This window comes from Ornithorhynchus anatinus, chromosome 3 (genome assembly GCF_004115215.2).
Source record: "Ornithorhynchus anatinus isolate Pmale09 chromosome 3, mOrnAna1.pri.v4, whole genome shotgun sequence".
Classification (NCBI taxonomy): domain Eukaryota; kingdom Metazoa; phylum Chordata; class Mammalia; order Monotremata; family Ornithorhynchidae; genus Ornithorhynchus; species Ornithorhynchus anatinus.
The window spans coordinates 20332816-20349145 of NC_041730.1; the positions used below are offsets into that span (position 1 = coordinate 20332816).

The following is a 16330-nucleotide window of genomic DNA, read 5'->3' on the forward strand; positions in this document are numbered from 1 at the left end:
ATTACCTTGTATCTACCCCAGCGCTTAGAACAGTGCTCGGCACATAGTAGGCGCTTAACAAATACCAACATTATTATTACCTCAATCACCCCAAACCTGTATATATATGCTTTCAATAATCACTCTCTTGTGTCCAGGGTAACCTTGTGTCAAAAAATGGAATCTCTGCGCAGTCTGCAGACGATTTCACATGCAAAAGGAGTCAGATATCCAGTACATTGGAACCTGCTTTAACTTCTATTTGTTCATCAAATTTAATCCTTCATTTACTGAGAGAAAGAGTAAACAAGTAATAAGCTACATTGAACCTAACTCATACTGATGACTCAGTGTATTTTGTATAAGTTTCCTTTTATAGTCTTGATTCTTATCCAATGAGCCAAACATGATTATTTGATAGATGTCTGTTTAGGTAGATATAATTTCTTAAAGGATTTTTTTCAGAAGAAATCCATCTGGGATCAAATCCACACAAATATTTTAGGAACCAAGCAACTAGTTGCAGGAGTTGAACTTCTCAGGCAGAACTAATGCTTCTACAGTCTTGTACCATGAGTGAATTTCTGCCATGAGAATTGCAGTCCCATATCTCAGACCAGTGATCCAAAGTTAGGGAATGGGGAGAAAAAGGTAAGAAAGGGAATCAGAATCAGAGAGAAGGAGGTAATGGAAATGGTTTTGATGACTACTGAAATCTCTCTGTTTGAAATCACTACCACTTCACTCAAAGCTTAGTGTTTTTTATAGTCTTTTCTAGGTAACCAAGACTCAAATCCAGGTAGGAGGAGGCCAACAAGCAAGGTAAGTGATCTGTGTCTCCATGGTGGTTGGAAAAAAGAAAAAAGAAATCACACATCCTTTTACTGTGTTGCCCCAGAAAAAGGATACTTCTAGGGAAAATCCTAAGAGAATAGGTTTAAGGCAGGGGGTGTAATCAGAAAAATACAGTGAGAAAGGCAAGGAAATCTCCACATTCTGAAATTCACTTTTGAAGAGCCATCAATCTGGGCCAATAGTAGAAACCTCTGCCCAAGTCTAAGGTTAACCTACAGATCGTACAGTCGTATACAATAAGTTGTTACTGTGTGAAGAGCACTAGACTAAGCACTTGGGAGAGTACAATATAATGGCATTTGTAGACATTGTCCCTACACATAAGGAGCTTACAGTCTAAATAATGCAGCCAATATAATAATAATGATTGTGGTATTCGTTAAGCGCTTACTATGTGTCAGCCACTGTACTCTGTGTTGGGGTGAATATAGGCAAATCAAGTTAGATGCAGTCCCTGTACTGCATGGGGCTCACAGTCATAATCCCCATTTTACAGATGAGGTAACTGAGGCCCAGAGAAGTGAAATGATTGGCCTGAGGTCACACAGCAGACAAGTGGCGGGGCCGGGATTAAAACCCATGACCTTCTGACTTCCAGGCCCGGGCTGTATCCACCTCACCATGCTGCTTCCCAGTGAATATTTTCATTTAAGATCATCATCATCATCATCACCAACATTTAATAACTCCACTGCTTCACTAGGCATGGCTTCAACTAGGGAAGTTTTCATGGAATTCTATCAGGCAAACTAAGAGGATATTAACTATGGGATTCACTTACTATACAGACAAGCATAAGCCAGCCCTTGAACCAAATTATCACTGTCATTATCATCGTCATCAATGTTAATTATTGAGCACTTCCTATGTGCAGAGCACAGTAATAAACACATAAGCAAGTACAATACTACAGCAATGGTAGACAGTTTGCCTGCCCACAAACAGCTTACAGTCTGTTGATGTCTGTCTCCCCCCATCTAGACTGTGAGCCAATTGTAGTAGGGATTGTTTCTCTTTATTACTATATTGTAGTTTCCAAATACTTAAAACAGTGCTCTGCACACATTAAGTGCTCAATAAATACGACTAAATGAACGAATATAGGCTAGAGGGAGAGATAGACAATCATATGAATCAGTCACTAATCCTAAACTTGGTATCTACTGGGTCACATTTAACATCAATCAGTGGTATTTATTGAGCACTCTGATAAATGCTTGGAAGGAAACAATAAATCAGAATTAGCAGACATGTTCCCTGTCCGTGTTCCTGGGTATGTGCAGGTAAATACTGGTAGAATTTGTGTATAAATATCAAATATTCCAGAGTACTTGCATAAATCTTGGGAAAGGTGGAGTGGATGAGTGGTCCAGGGTTATGTAAGGAGTTTCAATGAACCAAGATGCTTTATAGAATACATAAATTACATTACATTTATTAATGAATTTAATGTCAATGGAAATCTTCACTTGCATTTAAAAAGTATATGAAACACATTAGCGGCTAATAATAAAGTATTTAGAATATTTCTGTTTTCATTGACCCTCCATTCAATTTTTTTTACCCTACCAGTTACGAAGAGCTTGTTTTTACAGATAAAATACTCTGAAGATATCTTGATGGGAAATATGGCTTCAAAGTGATGGGATTAATTCTCATGGATTTTCCAACATGTCCAAACTTCAGGGGCTTCTCTTTGGGTTATTCCTGGTCCTTTACATGATTATTACTACGGGAAACACCTTTACAGTTATAATAACCAAGGCCAATTAAACACTCCCTCCCCATACCCCATTCTTTTTTCCATGGGAATCTGTCCTTCCTGGAAATCTGGTATCAACAGTTACTCTTTCCAGAATGCTGCTGAACCTCTGGACAGAGGACAGAACTATGTATTTCCCTGTTTGAACTACTCTGCTCTTTTTCTTGGTGTTACAGAATCTGTCCTCCTGGAAATGATGGTATATTTTTTTATGGCGTTCATTAAGCACCCACTATGTGCCAGGCACTGTACTAAGCTTAGTGGTAGTTACGAGTGAATCAGGTTAGACACAATCCAAGTTCAACACAGGGTTCGCAGTCTTAATCCCCATTTTACAGATGAGGAAACTGAAGCACAGAGAAATGAAGGGACCTGCCCAAGGTCACACAGCACACAAATTGCAGAGCTGGGAGTAGAACCCAGGTCCTTCAGACTCCCATGTCTCACTCTATCCTCTTGGCCATGGAGCTGCTCTTGGTATGTGGCCATATGTAACCCCTTGAGTTACCCCGTAATCATGAGCTACAAATTGTGTGTCCAACTGGTAGCTGTTAGGTGGAGGTTACCTTCCAGTCTAAATAGGGCAAATATATTGAGTCTTCACACATCCCTTTGTGATTTGAATAAAATCTGTGACTTGCATCCGGTTCCAAAGCTAGTATTGGTATTTAGTAAGTATTTACTATGTACCAGGCACTATACTAAGCTTTGGGGTGGATGCAAGCAAATGTGGTTGGACACAGTCCCTGTCCCATGCGGGGCTCACAATCTCAATCGCCATTTTAAAGATGAGGTAACTGAGGTCCAGAGAAGTGAAGTGACTTGGCCAAGGTCAGACAGCAGACAAGTGGTGGAGCCAGGCTTAATAATAATAATAATAATGATAATAATGATAATAATGATGGTATTTGTTAAGCACTATGTGCTAAGCACTGGGGTAGATACAAAGTAATCAGGTTGTCCCAAGTGGGGCTCACAGTCTTAATACCCATTTCACAGATGAGGTAACTGAGTCCCAGAGATGTTAAGTGACATCCAAAGTGACACAGTTGATAAGTGGTGAAGTCAGGATTAAATGCTGGTATTTGTTAAGCACTTACTATGTGCAAAGCACTGTTCTAAGTGCTGGGGATACAAGGTGATCAGGTTGTCCCACGTGGGGCTCACAGTTTTAATCCCCATTTTACAGATGAGGTAACTGAGGCACCGAGAAGTTAAGTGACTTGCCCACAGCCACACAGCTGACAAGTGGCAGAGCTGGGATCCACAACCTGTGACTCCCAAGCCCTTGCTCTTGTCTCTAAGCCACACTGCTTCTCTAGAAACCTTCCCCAATAAGTTTCTGACATGTAATGTGACCATGCTGATTATGATGGTTCCTTCCTGTTGATACTCATGTCCTATGTCAAAATCATCTCCCTTTCTAGAAACTGTCCTTCCCTGTTGATACTCATGTCCTATATCAAAATCATCTCCCTTTCCAGAAAATGTCCTTGGCTATGGGAAAGCACTAAACCTGCTCCATCTGCTCTTCCCACCTCATTGTCATCACCTTGTTCTTTGGATCTTCTATCCTCCCATATTCTCTGGCCAAGTCAAACCACTCAGGAGATATGGACAAGCTGCGATCCCTCTACTCCTATGTTCAACCCCCTGATAGCCTTAAAAACAGGAGGTGAGCACAGCACTTAAGAAATCATAGATCACCTAGTGGATTCCTAAACTAATCACCCAAGCCAAGGAAGACTTTTCATTTCAGAATGGCTTAGTTCAAAGGGTGTGGGTCTGAGACTCAAAGAACCTGGCATGTAATCTCAGCTCTGCACGCTTACTGCTGTGATTTTGGGCAAGTCATTCCATTTCTCCCTGCATCTGCAAAATGAGGATTCAACACCTTTCATTCATTCATTCATTCAATCATATTTATTGAACACTTATTGTGTGCAGAGCACTGTTCTAAGCGCTTGAAAAGTACAATTCGGCAACAGATAGAGAAAATCCCTACTCAACAACAGGTTCACAGTCCAGAAGGGGGAGACGGACAACAAAACAAAAGAAGTAGACGGGCATCAGTAGCATCAAAATAGGTAAATAGAATTATAGATATATACACATCATTAATAAAATAAATAGAATAACAAATATGTACAAATATAAACAAGTGCTGTGGGGCAGGGAAGGGCGTAGAGCAGAGGGAGGGAGTAGGGGTCAAAGGGAGGAGAGGAGGAGCAGAGAAAAAGGGGGGCTCAGTGAGGGAAGGCCTCCTGGAGGAGGTGAGCCCTCGGTAGGGCTTTGATGGGGGGAAGAGAGATAGTTCAGCGGATGTGAGGAGGGAGGGCATTCCTGTTCTCCCTCCTCAGACGGTAAGCCCCATGTGAGACTTGATTATCTGTCCAGGCTCTGTCCTTACATGTGTTACTTTCCCCTAATCCCTCTTGAATTTCATTCTGTTTTTCATGGAACACTTTCTAAAGGGTCAAGGTTACCTTCAATTCTATTTCATTCTATCAAGTGATAACCCCACCCAAAAGAAGATAGGCACAACCTAGACCCACAAACTTAATTGAGAAGCCGCGGGCTTAGTGGATAGACAATGGCACTGGAAGTCAGAAGGACATGGATTCTAATTGCAGCTCCACCACTTATCTCTGTGTGACCTTGGGAAAGTCACTTCACTTCCCTGAGTCTCAGTTACCTCATCTGTAAAGGGAGGATTAAGACTCTGAGCTCCATCTAGGAAATGGACTGGGTCCAACCTGATTAGCTTGTATCTCCCCACTCGTTAGCACAGTGCCCAGCTCATAGTAAGTGCTAAACAAACGCCACTGAAAAAGAAAAATGTCTGATGAAAGGAACTGAAAAAGCCAGAGATCTCTAGGTGTTACTACTATTCAAGGAGTTTGATTTTTTTTTTTTTTGGAATCAGAGTCATTTGACTATGTTGAGTGCACACAATTATTAAATGTCACTATGGCACTACGGCACTGTTTCAAAAATTAGTCCCTTTGTGTGACACACACACACACACACATATATATACACACACATACATATACAATGCATTTATATATACATATATATATAAAACCCAACCCACAAACTTCATCCCTCTAATGCCAAGCTTCATAATAATAATAATAATGATGGCATTTAAACGCTTACTATGTGCAAACCACGGTTTTAAGCGCTAGGGAGAATACAAGGTGATCAGGTTGTCCCATGTGGGGCTAACAGTCTTAATGCCCATTTTACAGATGAAGTAACAGGCACAGATAAGTTAAGTGACTTGCCCAAAGTCACACAGCTGACAAAAAGCAGAGCTGTAATTGGAACCAATGACCTCTGACTCCCCAGCACATGTTCTTTCCACTGAGCCACGCTGCCTCATACTGTAGCTTGATCTCATCTATCTTGCCATCGATCTCTCGACCACATCCTGCCTCTGGCTTGGAAAGCCTTCCTTCCTCATATTTGACAGACAATTACTCTCCTCCCTCTTCAAAGCATTACTGAAGGCACATTTCCTGCAAGAGCCCTTCCCTGACTAAGCCCTCCTTTCCCCTTCTCCTACTCCCTCTTCATCGCTCTGATTTGCTCCCTTTATTCGCCCACCCATTCAGTCCCACAGAACTTGTGTACATATCTGTAATTCATTTATTCATATTAACGTCTGTCTTCCCTCTAGACAGCGTGCTATGGGCAGGGAATATGTCTGTTTATTGTTATATTGTATCCTCCACAATGTTTGCTGCAGTGCTCTGCACACAGTAATTGCTAAATAAATATGACTGACTGATTGACTGGATTTGAAGACATGTCCAGCATCTGTTTAAATACAAATGTGGGAGCATTTGTCACAAGACCAGAGTAGTGGTCCTGGAAGCAGGAGCCTAACAGGAGCAGAGGAACTTATCTATAGGATGAAAAATCAACCCAATCTTCAACTCCCAAGAATGCCTAAAGTATTCCTTTATGATCCTCTCTCCCTAATTTTTAAATAAAACAATAGAACATTAATACATATCAATAATTCTGTGATACCACAAAACTTTGGCCTCATGTTCTGCACACATAAATGATGGTATTAATAAATACCATTAACTGATTGAGAAAATTCCAAATTTTATATGCTGATGTCTTGGCATTTTGTCTCTTTCTAGCCTTCTGCCTTCTGAGTTTGGGCTGGTGTTGTCCATTTTAATTCCCAGAATGAGGAATGGGCCTTTGATACTCTTCCATGGTCTTTCCAAGAGCCCAGAATATTCCGTGCACAGTGAACCCTCAGCAAATAATAAAGATGGGAATGTGCTGGGTAATGGTGACTAAGCATTGACTTTATACTTCAATAAAAAAATCACTTGGACAAATCAGAGCCTCTAAGATCCTGGGAAACTATCTTTTTACCTAGAATTCTCTTCAGGGCACCTTTCACCTCTTGATTCCTCAGACTGTAGATCAGGGGATTTAGCATGGGAGTGAAGACTGAATAAGAGAGAGAAAGCAGCTTCTTGCTCTCAGGAGAGAAGGAGGATTTGACTCGGAAGTAAGTTGAACCTGCAGCCCCAAAGAACAGAGAGACCACAATGAGGTGGGACGAGCAGGTGGAGAAGGCTTTGCGACGGCCCTCGGCGGAGGACATCTTCAGGATGGTGACGAGGATGCGGACGTAAGATGCAGTGATCACTCCAAAGGGGAGTAACAGGACGATCACGGTCCCAGTTACACTGTATACCTCAATCGCAAAGGTGTCCATGCACACCAGCTCTAAGAGAGGAGGGCTATCACAGAAGAAATGGTTAATTACATTAGGCCCACAGAAGGGCAACGTAAACATCATTGTAGTCTGCACTGTTGCCACGGGAATCGCTGCTAGCCAGAAAGCCAGGGCCAGCTGCCGACAGAACCTCCGGTTCATGATGAGTGAATAGTGGAGCGGATCACAGATGGCGGCCTGTCTGTCATAAGCCATCGTCGTCAAGATCCAACACTCTGAGGACCCAAAAAAGAAGGAGAAATACATCTGGGCTGCACAGCCATCAAAGGAAATACTTTTATCCTTGGACAGTAAATTGATGAGCATTTTGGGAATTATGACCGTGGTGTAGCTGATATCTATAAGGGACAGACTCCTGAGAAAAAAATACATGGGAGTTTGAAGGGTAGGGTCCACAGTGGAGACCAATATTAAGAGAGAGTTTCCAATCACGGCTATTAGGTATATCACAAGGAAAATCATAAACAAGATGACTTGAAATTCATGGAGATTGGAGAAACCCAAAAGAATGAATTCAGTCACATGTGACTGATTGGTTTCTTTTACTTGCATTGTGTTTTTAAAGGCAAAATAAGTACAGAAATATTTGGGCCCCAAATACGTCATCTCTGGTCAGGAAAAAAAAAACAGTAGCGAGTTTTCAGACTCCAGGTCTTCCCTACAAACATTTGTCATCATGAAGTTGGGTAACTTGTTTAGCCCTGGATCAAGGAGGTGATGTTGGAACATATGGTGTCTAAGTTCTCTCTGAGTAGAAGCAAGTTCAGGAAACTGGGGAAATGGTGAAGATAGCCTTTAATACAAAACCTGCAAAGCGATGATAAAAAAGTGTTTCATTTTATCGTCACTTGCTACTAATGTTCCCCATTATTCAACCCTCCTTTTTCCCACCACACTATATGCTGTCATCTTGACTAATGAAATAATAAAATTTAATTTAATTAAATAAACAGTCACAACTTGTCTGCAGGAAAGAAAGCACCCCAGTGCATGACGCCCACATCAAAATCTCCTCAACTCCCCATCACACATACACACACTAACACACACTCACAAACACACACACACCAACATCACACACCCACCTATATATAAACCTACTTACACACATGCACATAGGTGGGGTGTGGATGTGCCTAACAATGATAAGGTTAAGGATTTTCATACATACATAGATGCACAAATAAATGTGCTTCTTAGCAACATGAAAAATCCCTAAATTAATTCCCTGTGTCTCGGCCCCTCCTCTTCCCCAGCCTTCCTGTGACTAAATTGTTACACATTCACTCTCTCTTCCTTATCACCTATTCTCTCAAGTCCTGTCCTTAGGAAAGTAAAGCTATGATTTTAGCTCCATGAAACAAGTTCCTAAAAGAAAAATATTAGACTTCCCCTTCTTAGAAACCTGGAAATCCTCCATACTCTTCCTTTCTCCTTTTGGAAATGACAGGAAGGACAGATGCTATCAAATCGATTACTGTGGGGGGGGAGGAGGAAAAGTTTGAAAAGCAGGGAACCAAGAACCATCTCAACTTCCTTGTCTTACTCTTTCCCTAACAAAGGTTTATTGTTGTCTCTGACATTTTGTTTCGTTAAATCAATGTAGGATTTCATTTTGTAATAGCTTTAGTAAAATGAAAGAAGAAAACAAGATCCCAATTCTTGAGACTCCATTCCAAAACTCTGTAGTGTGTGACAACAATCTCTGCTTCTAGGAGAAACTTAGGACTTTTTATATATTGCACCAAACAGCAAGTCATTTCTCTTCAACACACTGGATGGTGGCACTTCATTCCTTGGAAATCTGCAGGGTGACTTACCACTAATATCAAATGAAATCTTTTAAGTGTGAATTTCACGGCTCTCTGACAACTGACGTCATCCTAAATCATTCCCTTCACCCAACTCCAGAAAACCTGTTCACTGTTCTAATCCTTCGTTCTTTACTTGCCCAACAAGCAACACTTTTTTCCCTAAACCAGATATCTGCCACTTCTTCAAGTTCAAGAAATCCAACCACTACATGAGCTATTTCCTCAATACCCCTTAGCACAATTCTCCTTCCCACACTGTCTCACTCAACTACCTTCATATTTGGCTATAGTCTTTTACATTTCAGGTAGTTGCAAATGGTTATTAATAAACATCTGGCTCATTTTCTCTAGTGTTGTAAGAGGTACATGCTTTTCTACTGCATCTTTCTCCCTCACTAGTTTGAAAGCTCCTGGAAAGCAAAAATCACATTATGTCCTGTCTTTATAATTCCGGTGCACTGGGCAAAGATGATATTCACGAAGCATTGCTGCTAATCAATCAATCATATTTACTGAGTGCTTACTGTGCTCAGAGAACTGTATTAAGCACTTGGGAGAGTACAATGTAATGGATTTGGCATTGTGCTTATAGTCTAGAGGACTTTGCTAGTATGATCATTTCCATCCTCCCAACATCCCTATGAGAGTCAGAAGAGCTAAGAAAGTGGAATGTTCCTTTTATAAATGAGAAAGGGGAAAAAAGGGAAGGGAGAGATCCAGGATTAGAAGCCTAGCTGGATGTCCCTTCTACACTATTTATTTGAACATACATGGTGAACGCTTTATTGAGAAATTTACCTGCCTCTTGAAGGAGGATTGCTCTGCCCTGGTTAATTTGAAACATGTTCTGGATGATAAGGCCTCTTTGAAGTTTTGGGGTGACCCCTGAGAGGTGGTCCCCAGACCATTGCTTACAACAAAGGAAGCAATGGGATAGCTCATTATTCTTTTGTTTGTCTTTATAGAAATATGGAAAGTTTTGGTAGGATAAGTCATGCCCATGAGATGCCTGTATTTTTTACACTTCAAAGATATTGTGAAATCATTGAATTTTTAATTGTGCACGTTGGGGATAAAGTGAAAAATGTGTTTGCCTGATTGTAGGGAATTTGATTTTTCAAAGGCTTTAGCTCCAAAGTCCATCTAAAATGAAAATGTCATCTAAATTTTGCCTGAATTTAAGCTAGGTAGATAACTGTTGGAATTCTTCATTGTATCCACATTAGAAAGATCATTTAGATTATCAAACTGAAACCTTGGTGGGTTTTTTTATGATATTATTATATTCACCTCTGTCTTCAGAGGTTTGGAGACTGGGTAAGAAAAAAACTGCTCAGAATTTGTTATGCACTAAGGAAGATTTATTTCTGATCATTATATTTAATATTACCTATTCATTCAGTTCTGAATGTTTCTTCAGTTGATTAAGGACAGATAGACTTTCCTGTATAATTTAAAATCCCTGTGGGCAGGGTTTGTCTTCCAATTCTATTCAAATGTACTTTCTTTAGTGTTTAGTATAGTGCTCTACACAGGACTTGCTCAACAAAAACCACTGAATGATTTTGGCATTCAGTTTTTCAAAGAAAAACAGATGTAGAAATCAACAGTAACAGAAATCAACAGAAATCAGATTACAATGACTGCAGGAGTGAGCTCTGTATCTGAACACTTATCATCACAAAGGTTTTAGTGTGCTCTCCTAATAAACAGTGTTGGTTCTCAAGGCAAGAGAGAAAGCAAGCATGAGAAGCTGCATGGTGTAATGGATAGAGTATGGGCCTGGGAGTCAGAAGGTGATGGGTTCGAATTCCAACTCCACCACTTGTCTGCTATGTGACCGTGGAGAAATCATTTTACTTCCCTGGGCCTTAGTTACTTCATTTGTAAAAAATGGGGATTAAGAGTGTGAGGCCAATATGTGATAGGGACTGTGCCCAACCTTGTATCTACCCCAGTGCTTAGAACAGTGCTTGGCACAAAGTAAGTGCTTAACAAGTACCACTGTTGTTATCATTAGTATTTTTAATAAATTACACCTTTCAGTGGAAAAAAGTTAAACGATGTCCCACACCCAGCCCTAAAATCAATGTCTTTTGTTCACCTGAACCAAAGAAAATCTTCCCCGCTAGGCCAGGGAGAATAATTCCTTCTTTATTCTCTTTTAGGGTCTCACAAATTCCAACCACCAGATTGAATTCTGAGAAATGAAGATGCTTGTATATCTAAAAATGGATTGCTGTGATCACAATTACACCGATTAGTCATAATCTTTAATGTCAACATCAATCAGCTGTGTCAATAAAAATGAACAAACTCGAACACGGATGGTGCGTCTCCCGTAATACTTTTTGGTTTAATCAAATAAGTGTAAAATATCTACTCTAAATTGAGTAGTGCCATAGGTAATTCAAAATAACCAACCATACAAATAGAGAAGGGGGAGTTACTGCTTCAAAGAGAGAAGCAGCGTGGCTCAGTGGAAAGAGCGTGGGCTTGGGAGTCAGAGGTCACGGGTTCGAATCCCTGCTCTGCTGCTAGTCAGCTGTGTAACCTTGGGCAAGTCACTTAACTTCTCTGTGCCTCAGTGACCTCATCTGCCAAATGGGGATTAAGACTGTGAGCCCCACATGGGACAACCTGATCACCTTGTATTCCCCAGCACTTAGAACAGTGCTTTGCATAGTAAGCGCTTAACAAATACCACAATTTATTTATTTTTCAGCTTTGTGAGGTTGCAACATGGGGTTAAAGTTGAAGGGAATGTACATTCCTGTGGCAGTTGATGATAATTTAAAAAGCTGTGACAGCCAATCCATCTTGAATAACTGAGCATTCACTAGATATTGTGTCCTCCATTAAGATAATTTGGTTATAAAGTTACTTTCTGATTTTTTCAATGTTATTTGTTAAGCAACTCCTGATTGCTAGGTACTGTACTAAGTGCTGGGGAAAAACAAGACAGACAGATTGGACAAAATCTAAGCTTGATGTCCTGGCAATGTCACTCATTTTCCAAACAACTCTTTATCCGGTCACCAGCAAAGTCTGTTTTCAGTTTCCAAAACAACTAGCTTGTGGCTTCTTTCTTAAATTCATAATCACTCTGAATCTTTGGTCTCTAGTCTCACTTTGGTGCCTTTCTCTGTAGGCCTACTTTTTAATATTTTGCTAATTGACCAACTGTCAGTGTTAGGTTCCATTATGCATAAGTTGCTTTTGGATGTTTCACGCTGTTTAGTAATTATTTTTAATTCGAGTGGGTTGAAGAGCAATTAAAATCTTTTCAGCCTGGAATTCCTGACTTCAGGGCTATCTTGTAACTCGTGGATTTTTTTTAGTAAATCCTTAGTAACTCCACCTACGAGAAGTTTCAAACCGGCACCATCACCTAATATCTCCCAGGACAGAGAACCATCAAATGATGATGAGTTGTCTCTACTGAGATGCCACAAAGTGGTGCAGTCCAACAACCATCATCCAGGACAGAGATCAGCTTGAGGATGCTGAAATTTTCTGCAGAGCAGCCATTTCAAACTACAATTTGATAACCTCACCCAAAACATGATAGGCACAACTGGGTCTAATAAACTTGACTCAACTTATTGCCATTGTTCTTGTCTGTCCATCTCCCCCGATTAGACTGTAAGCCCGTCAGATGGCAGGGACTGTCTCTATCTGTTGCCGACTTGTTCATTCCAAGCACTTAGTACAGTGCTCTGCACATAGAAAGCGCTCAATAAATACTATTGAATGAAACTGATTTGAAAAGCGACATGACCTAGTGGATATCTCATGAGCCTGGGAGTCAGAAGGATTTGGGTTCTAAAACCAGTTCTGTTAATTATCTACAGTGTGACCTTGGGCAAGTCACTTTTGCTTCTTTGTGCCTCAGTTACCACATCTGTGAAATGACGTTTAAGAGTGTTAGCCTCATGTGGAATATGGACTGTGGTAAATTTGAATAGCTGGTATGTACCTCAGTACTTATTATGGTAGCTAGCTCATAATAAATACTTAACAAATACCATTTTAAAAGATCTTGGTAAAAGGAACGGAATAAACAGTTGATCTCTAGGTTTTGCTATTCAAAGGGATTGATTTTTTTTCTTTTGGAAGGAGATGAGTACTTTCTTTGAACTATGTGGAGTGACAAAAATTATTAAATGTCACTTCACTTATGGTTTTGCTTCAAAGATCAGGCCCAGTAATTGGATTTTAAGACATGCCAGTATCTGTTTAAATGTAAATGAGGAAGTATTCCCTTAAAGAACAGTGTAGCAGGTAGCAGGAGTGAATCAAGACCAGAGGAACTCGTATGATGGATGAATAATCAACCCAATCTTCAGCTCTCAGGAACTCCTAAAGCATACTTTTCTGATCCTTTTTCCATACTTTTAAAATACAGCCTTAGAACATTAAGACATATCATTAATTATTTAATGATACAAAACTTTGTCCTTGTATTCTGCACAACTTGAGTCTTCAATAAATAGCATTAATAGATGGAGAAAATGTTCAATTTTATGGAAATGTCCAATTTTATGGGTGTCCTGTTCTCAGTGGTTTATCTCAGTGGTTTATCTCTTGCTAGCCTTCTATCTTCTGAGTTTGAACTGGTGTTGGCTATTTTAATTCTGAGAACAGATTTACTCTTGCATGGTCCTTTCAAAGAACCAAAAATATTCCCTGCACACGGTGAAACCTCAGAGAATAATCAAGATGGGAATATGCTAGGTAACAGTGACAAAGCAAAGCCAATGACTTTCTAATACCTCAACACAAAAAGTCACCTTCACAAATCAGAAACTCCCAGATCGTGGCAAAATATTTTTTTTACCCAGAATTCTCTTCAGGGCACCTTTAACCTCTTGGTTCCTCAGACTGTAGATCAGGGGATTTAGCAAGGGAGTGAAGACTGTATAGGAGAGAGAAAGCAGCTTCTTGGTCTCAGGAGAGTAGAAGGATTTGACTCGGAAATAGGTCAAGCTCGCAGCCCTGAAGAACAGCGAGACCACAATGAGGAGGGACGAGCAGGTGGAGAAGGCTTTGTGACGGCCCTCAGCAGAGGACATCTTCAGAATGGTGACGAGAATGTGGACATAAGACACAATGATCACTCCAAAGGGGAACATCAGAAAAGTCACGGTCACCGTGACACCATACACCTCAAACGCGAAGGTGTCTGTGCACACCAGTTCTAAGAGAGGAGGGCCATCGCAGAAGAAATGGTTAATTACATTAGGCCCACAGAAGGGCAATGTAAACATCATTGTAGTCTGTACTGTTGCCAGGGGAATCCCTGATAGCCAGGAAGCCATGGCCAGGTGAAGGCAGCGCCCCTGGTTCATAACGAGCAAATAGCGGAGCGGGTCACAGATGGCGACCTGTCTGTCATAAGCCATCGTTGTCAGGATCCAACACTCTGAGGATCCAAAAAAAAGGAGAAATACATCTGAGCTGCACAGCCACCAAAGGAAATACTTGGATTCTTGGACAGGAAATTGTTGAGCATTTTGGGGATGATGACAGTGGTGTAGCCAATATCTATAAGGGACAGATTCCTGAGGAAAAAGTACATGGGGGTATGAAGGGTGGGGTCCACCGTGGAGACCAACACTAAGAGGGTGTTTCCTATCAAGGTTATTAGGTATATCACAAGGAAAATCATAAATAGGATGATCTGAAATTCTTGGATATGCGAGAAACCCAAAAGAATGAATTCAGTCACATGTGACTGAGTGCCTTCCTTCATTCGCATTGGTTTATTTTAGCAATGTAATTACAGAAACATCTGGGCCCAAAATGTGTCTTCTCTGTTCTTTCAGAGTCCAGGTCTTCCCTTCAAACATTTGTCAGCATAAACTTGGATAGCTTGTTTCGTTAAAGATGAAGGAGGTCACAGTGTGCAATACATGGTGTCTAGGTTTTCTATGGCCAAAGCAAGTTCAGGAAAATAGAGCAGTGGTGAAGTTAGTCAATAATACAAATTCTGTAAAGGAATAATAAGAAAGTGTTTTCATTTTATCCTCACTTGGTACTAGTGGTTATGCTTATTGAACCCTCATTTTTCCCACCACACTACATCCTGTCACCTTCACAGGACTGGACAAAATTTGCAAAGGAGATTAAATAAACACAGATTGTCTGCAGGGAAGAAAACACCCCAATACATAAGTCACACATAGAAATCTCTTCAACTCCCCAACACAAAGCAGCAGACATATAAACCCATCTATAGACAAACACAGCTACACACATGCACGCAGGATGGGTGATTATGCATCTAACAATGAAAGGGTGAAGGTTTTTCTGAAAAAACAAAGAAAGCAAAACGTGCTTCTTAGTAACATGGAAGATCCCCAAATTGGTTCCCTGTTTCCCTGCCCCTCCTCTTCCCCCAGCATTCCTGTGACCACACTGTTACAAATCCACCCCCTCTTCCTTATCACCTTTTCTCTTTCAGGTGCCATCCTTAGGGAAGAAGAGCTATGATTTTAGCTTTGTGAAGTGGGTTCCAAAAAGAAAAAAATATTGGTCTTCCCTTTCTCAGAAACCTGAAAATACTTCCCTACTCTTCCTTTCTTCTTTTGGAAGTGACAAGAACCACGGATGTTAACCAGAGGATCACAGGGGTGGGAGAAGAGGAATAGTTTGAGAACCAGAGAACCAGGAAAACCTTCTAAATTCCCTAGTTTTACTCTTTTCCTGACAAAGTTTTATTGTTGTCCCTGTTGTTTTGTTTTGATTCTTAATGGAGGATTTCATTTTTGAATAACTTTAGTAAAATGAAAGGGAAGAAGAAAACAAAAGTCCAAATCTATCTCAAGATTTCACCCCATGATAACTGTGTAGTGTGTGAGGACCAATTCTGTTTTCTAGGAGCAGTTGACCTGATTTTATGTATTTGAAATACTAGAACAATTTGAGCTAGTCAAATGGCCAAATGGGTGATAGTCTGGGTAAACTAAAGGAGCTGAATAGTTTTATCTGACCCCTCCTAAAATGGAAGAATTACAAAAGTATTAGAATGTTTTCTGTTCACTGAGCATGAGGAGTAATTCATTTCATTGTCCATAAAATAGAATTGGGAATAACATTTCCATATATCAACCCCTTTCTCATCATTCCTTTGCCCCAGAAAGA

At 40.5% G+C, this 16330-nt stretch overlaps 2 protein-coding genes across 2 annotated transcripts; both read right to left on the reverse strand.

The window, feature by feature from the left end:
• Positions 1-6950: 6950 nt before the first annotated feature.
• LOC100680706 (olfactory receptor 10A7-like) lies at positions 6951-7976 on the reverse strand. The gene has a single exon (XM_007666593.1). It carries the CDS (start codon positions 7974-7976, stop codon positions 6951-6953), a length of 1026 nt encoding a protein of 341 aa, XP_007664783.1.
• An 89-nt stretch (positions 7977-8065) lies between these two features.
• On the reverse strand, positions 8066-14939 carry LOC103170094 (olfactory receptor 10A2-like). Its single transcript, XM_007666592.1, is given in 4 exon segments — positions 8066-8177; positions 12069-12123; positions 14025-14630; positions 14633-14939. Coding segments are annotated over 4 exon segments (1080 nt in total).
• Between the last annotated feature and the right edge of the window lie 1391 nt (positions 14940-16330).

Excerpts from the sequence above, each read along its gene's own strand:
- LOC100680706 (XM_007666593.1), bottom strand. The coding sequence starts at position 7,976 with ATGACGTATTTGGGGCCCAAATATTTCTGTACTTATTTTGCCTTTAAA.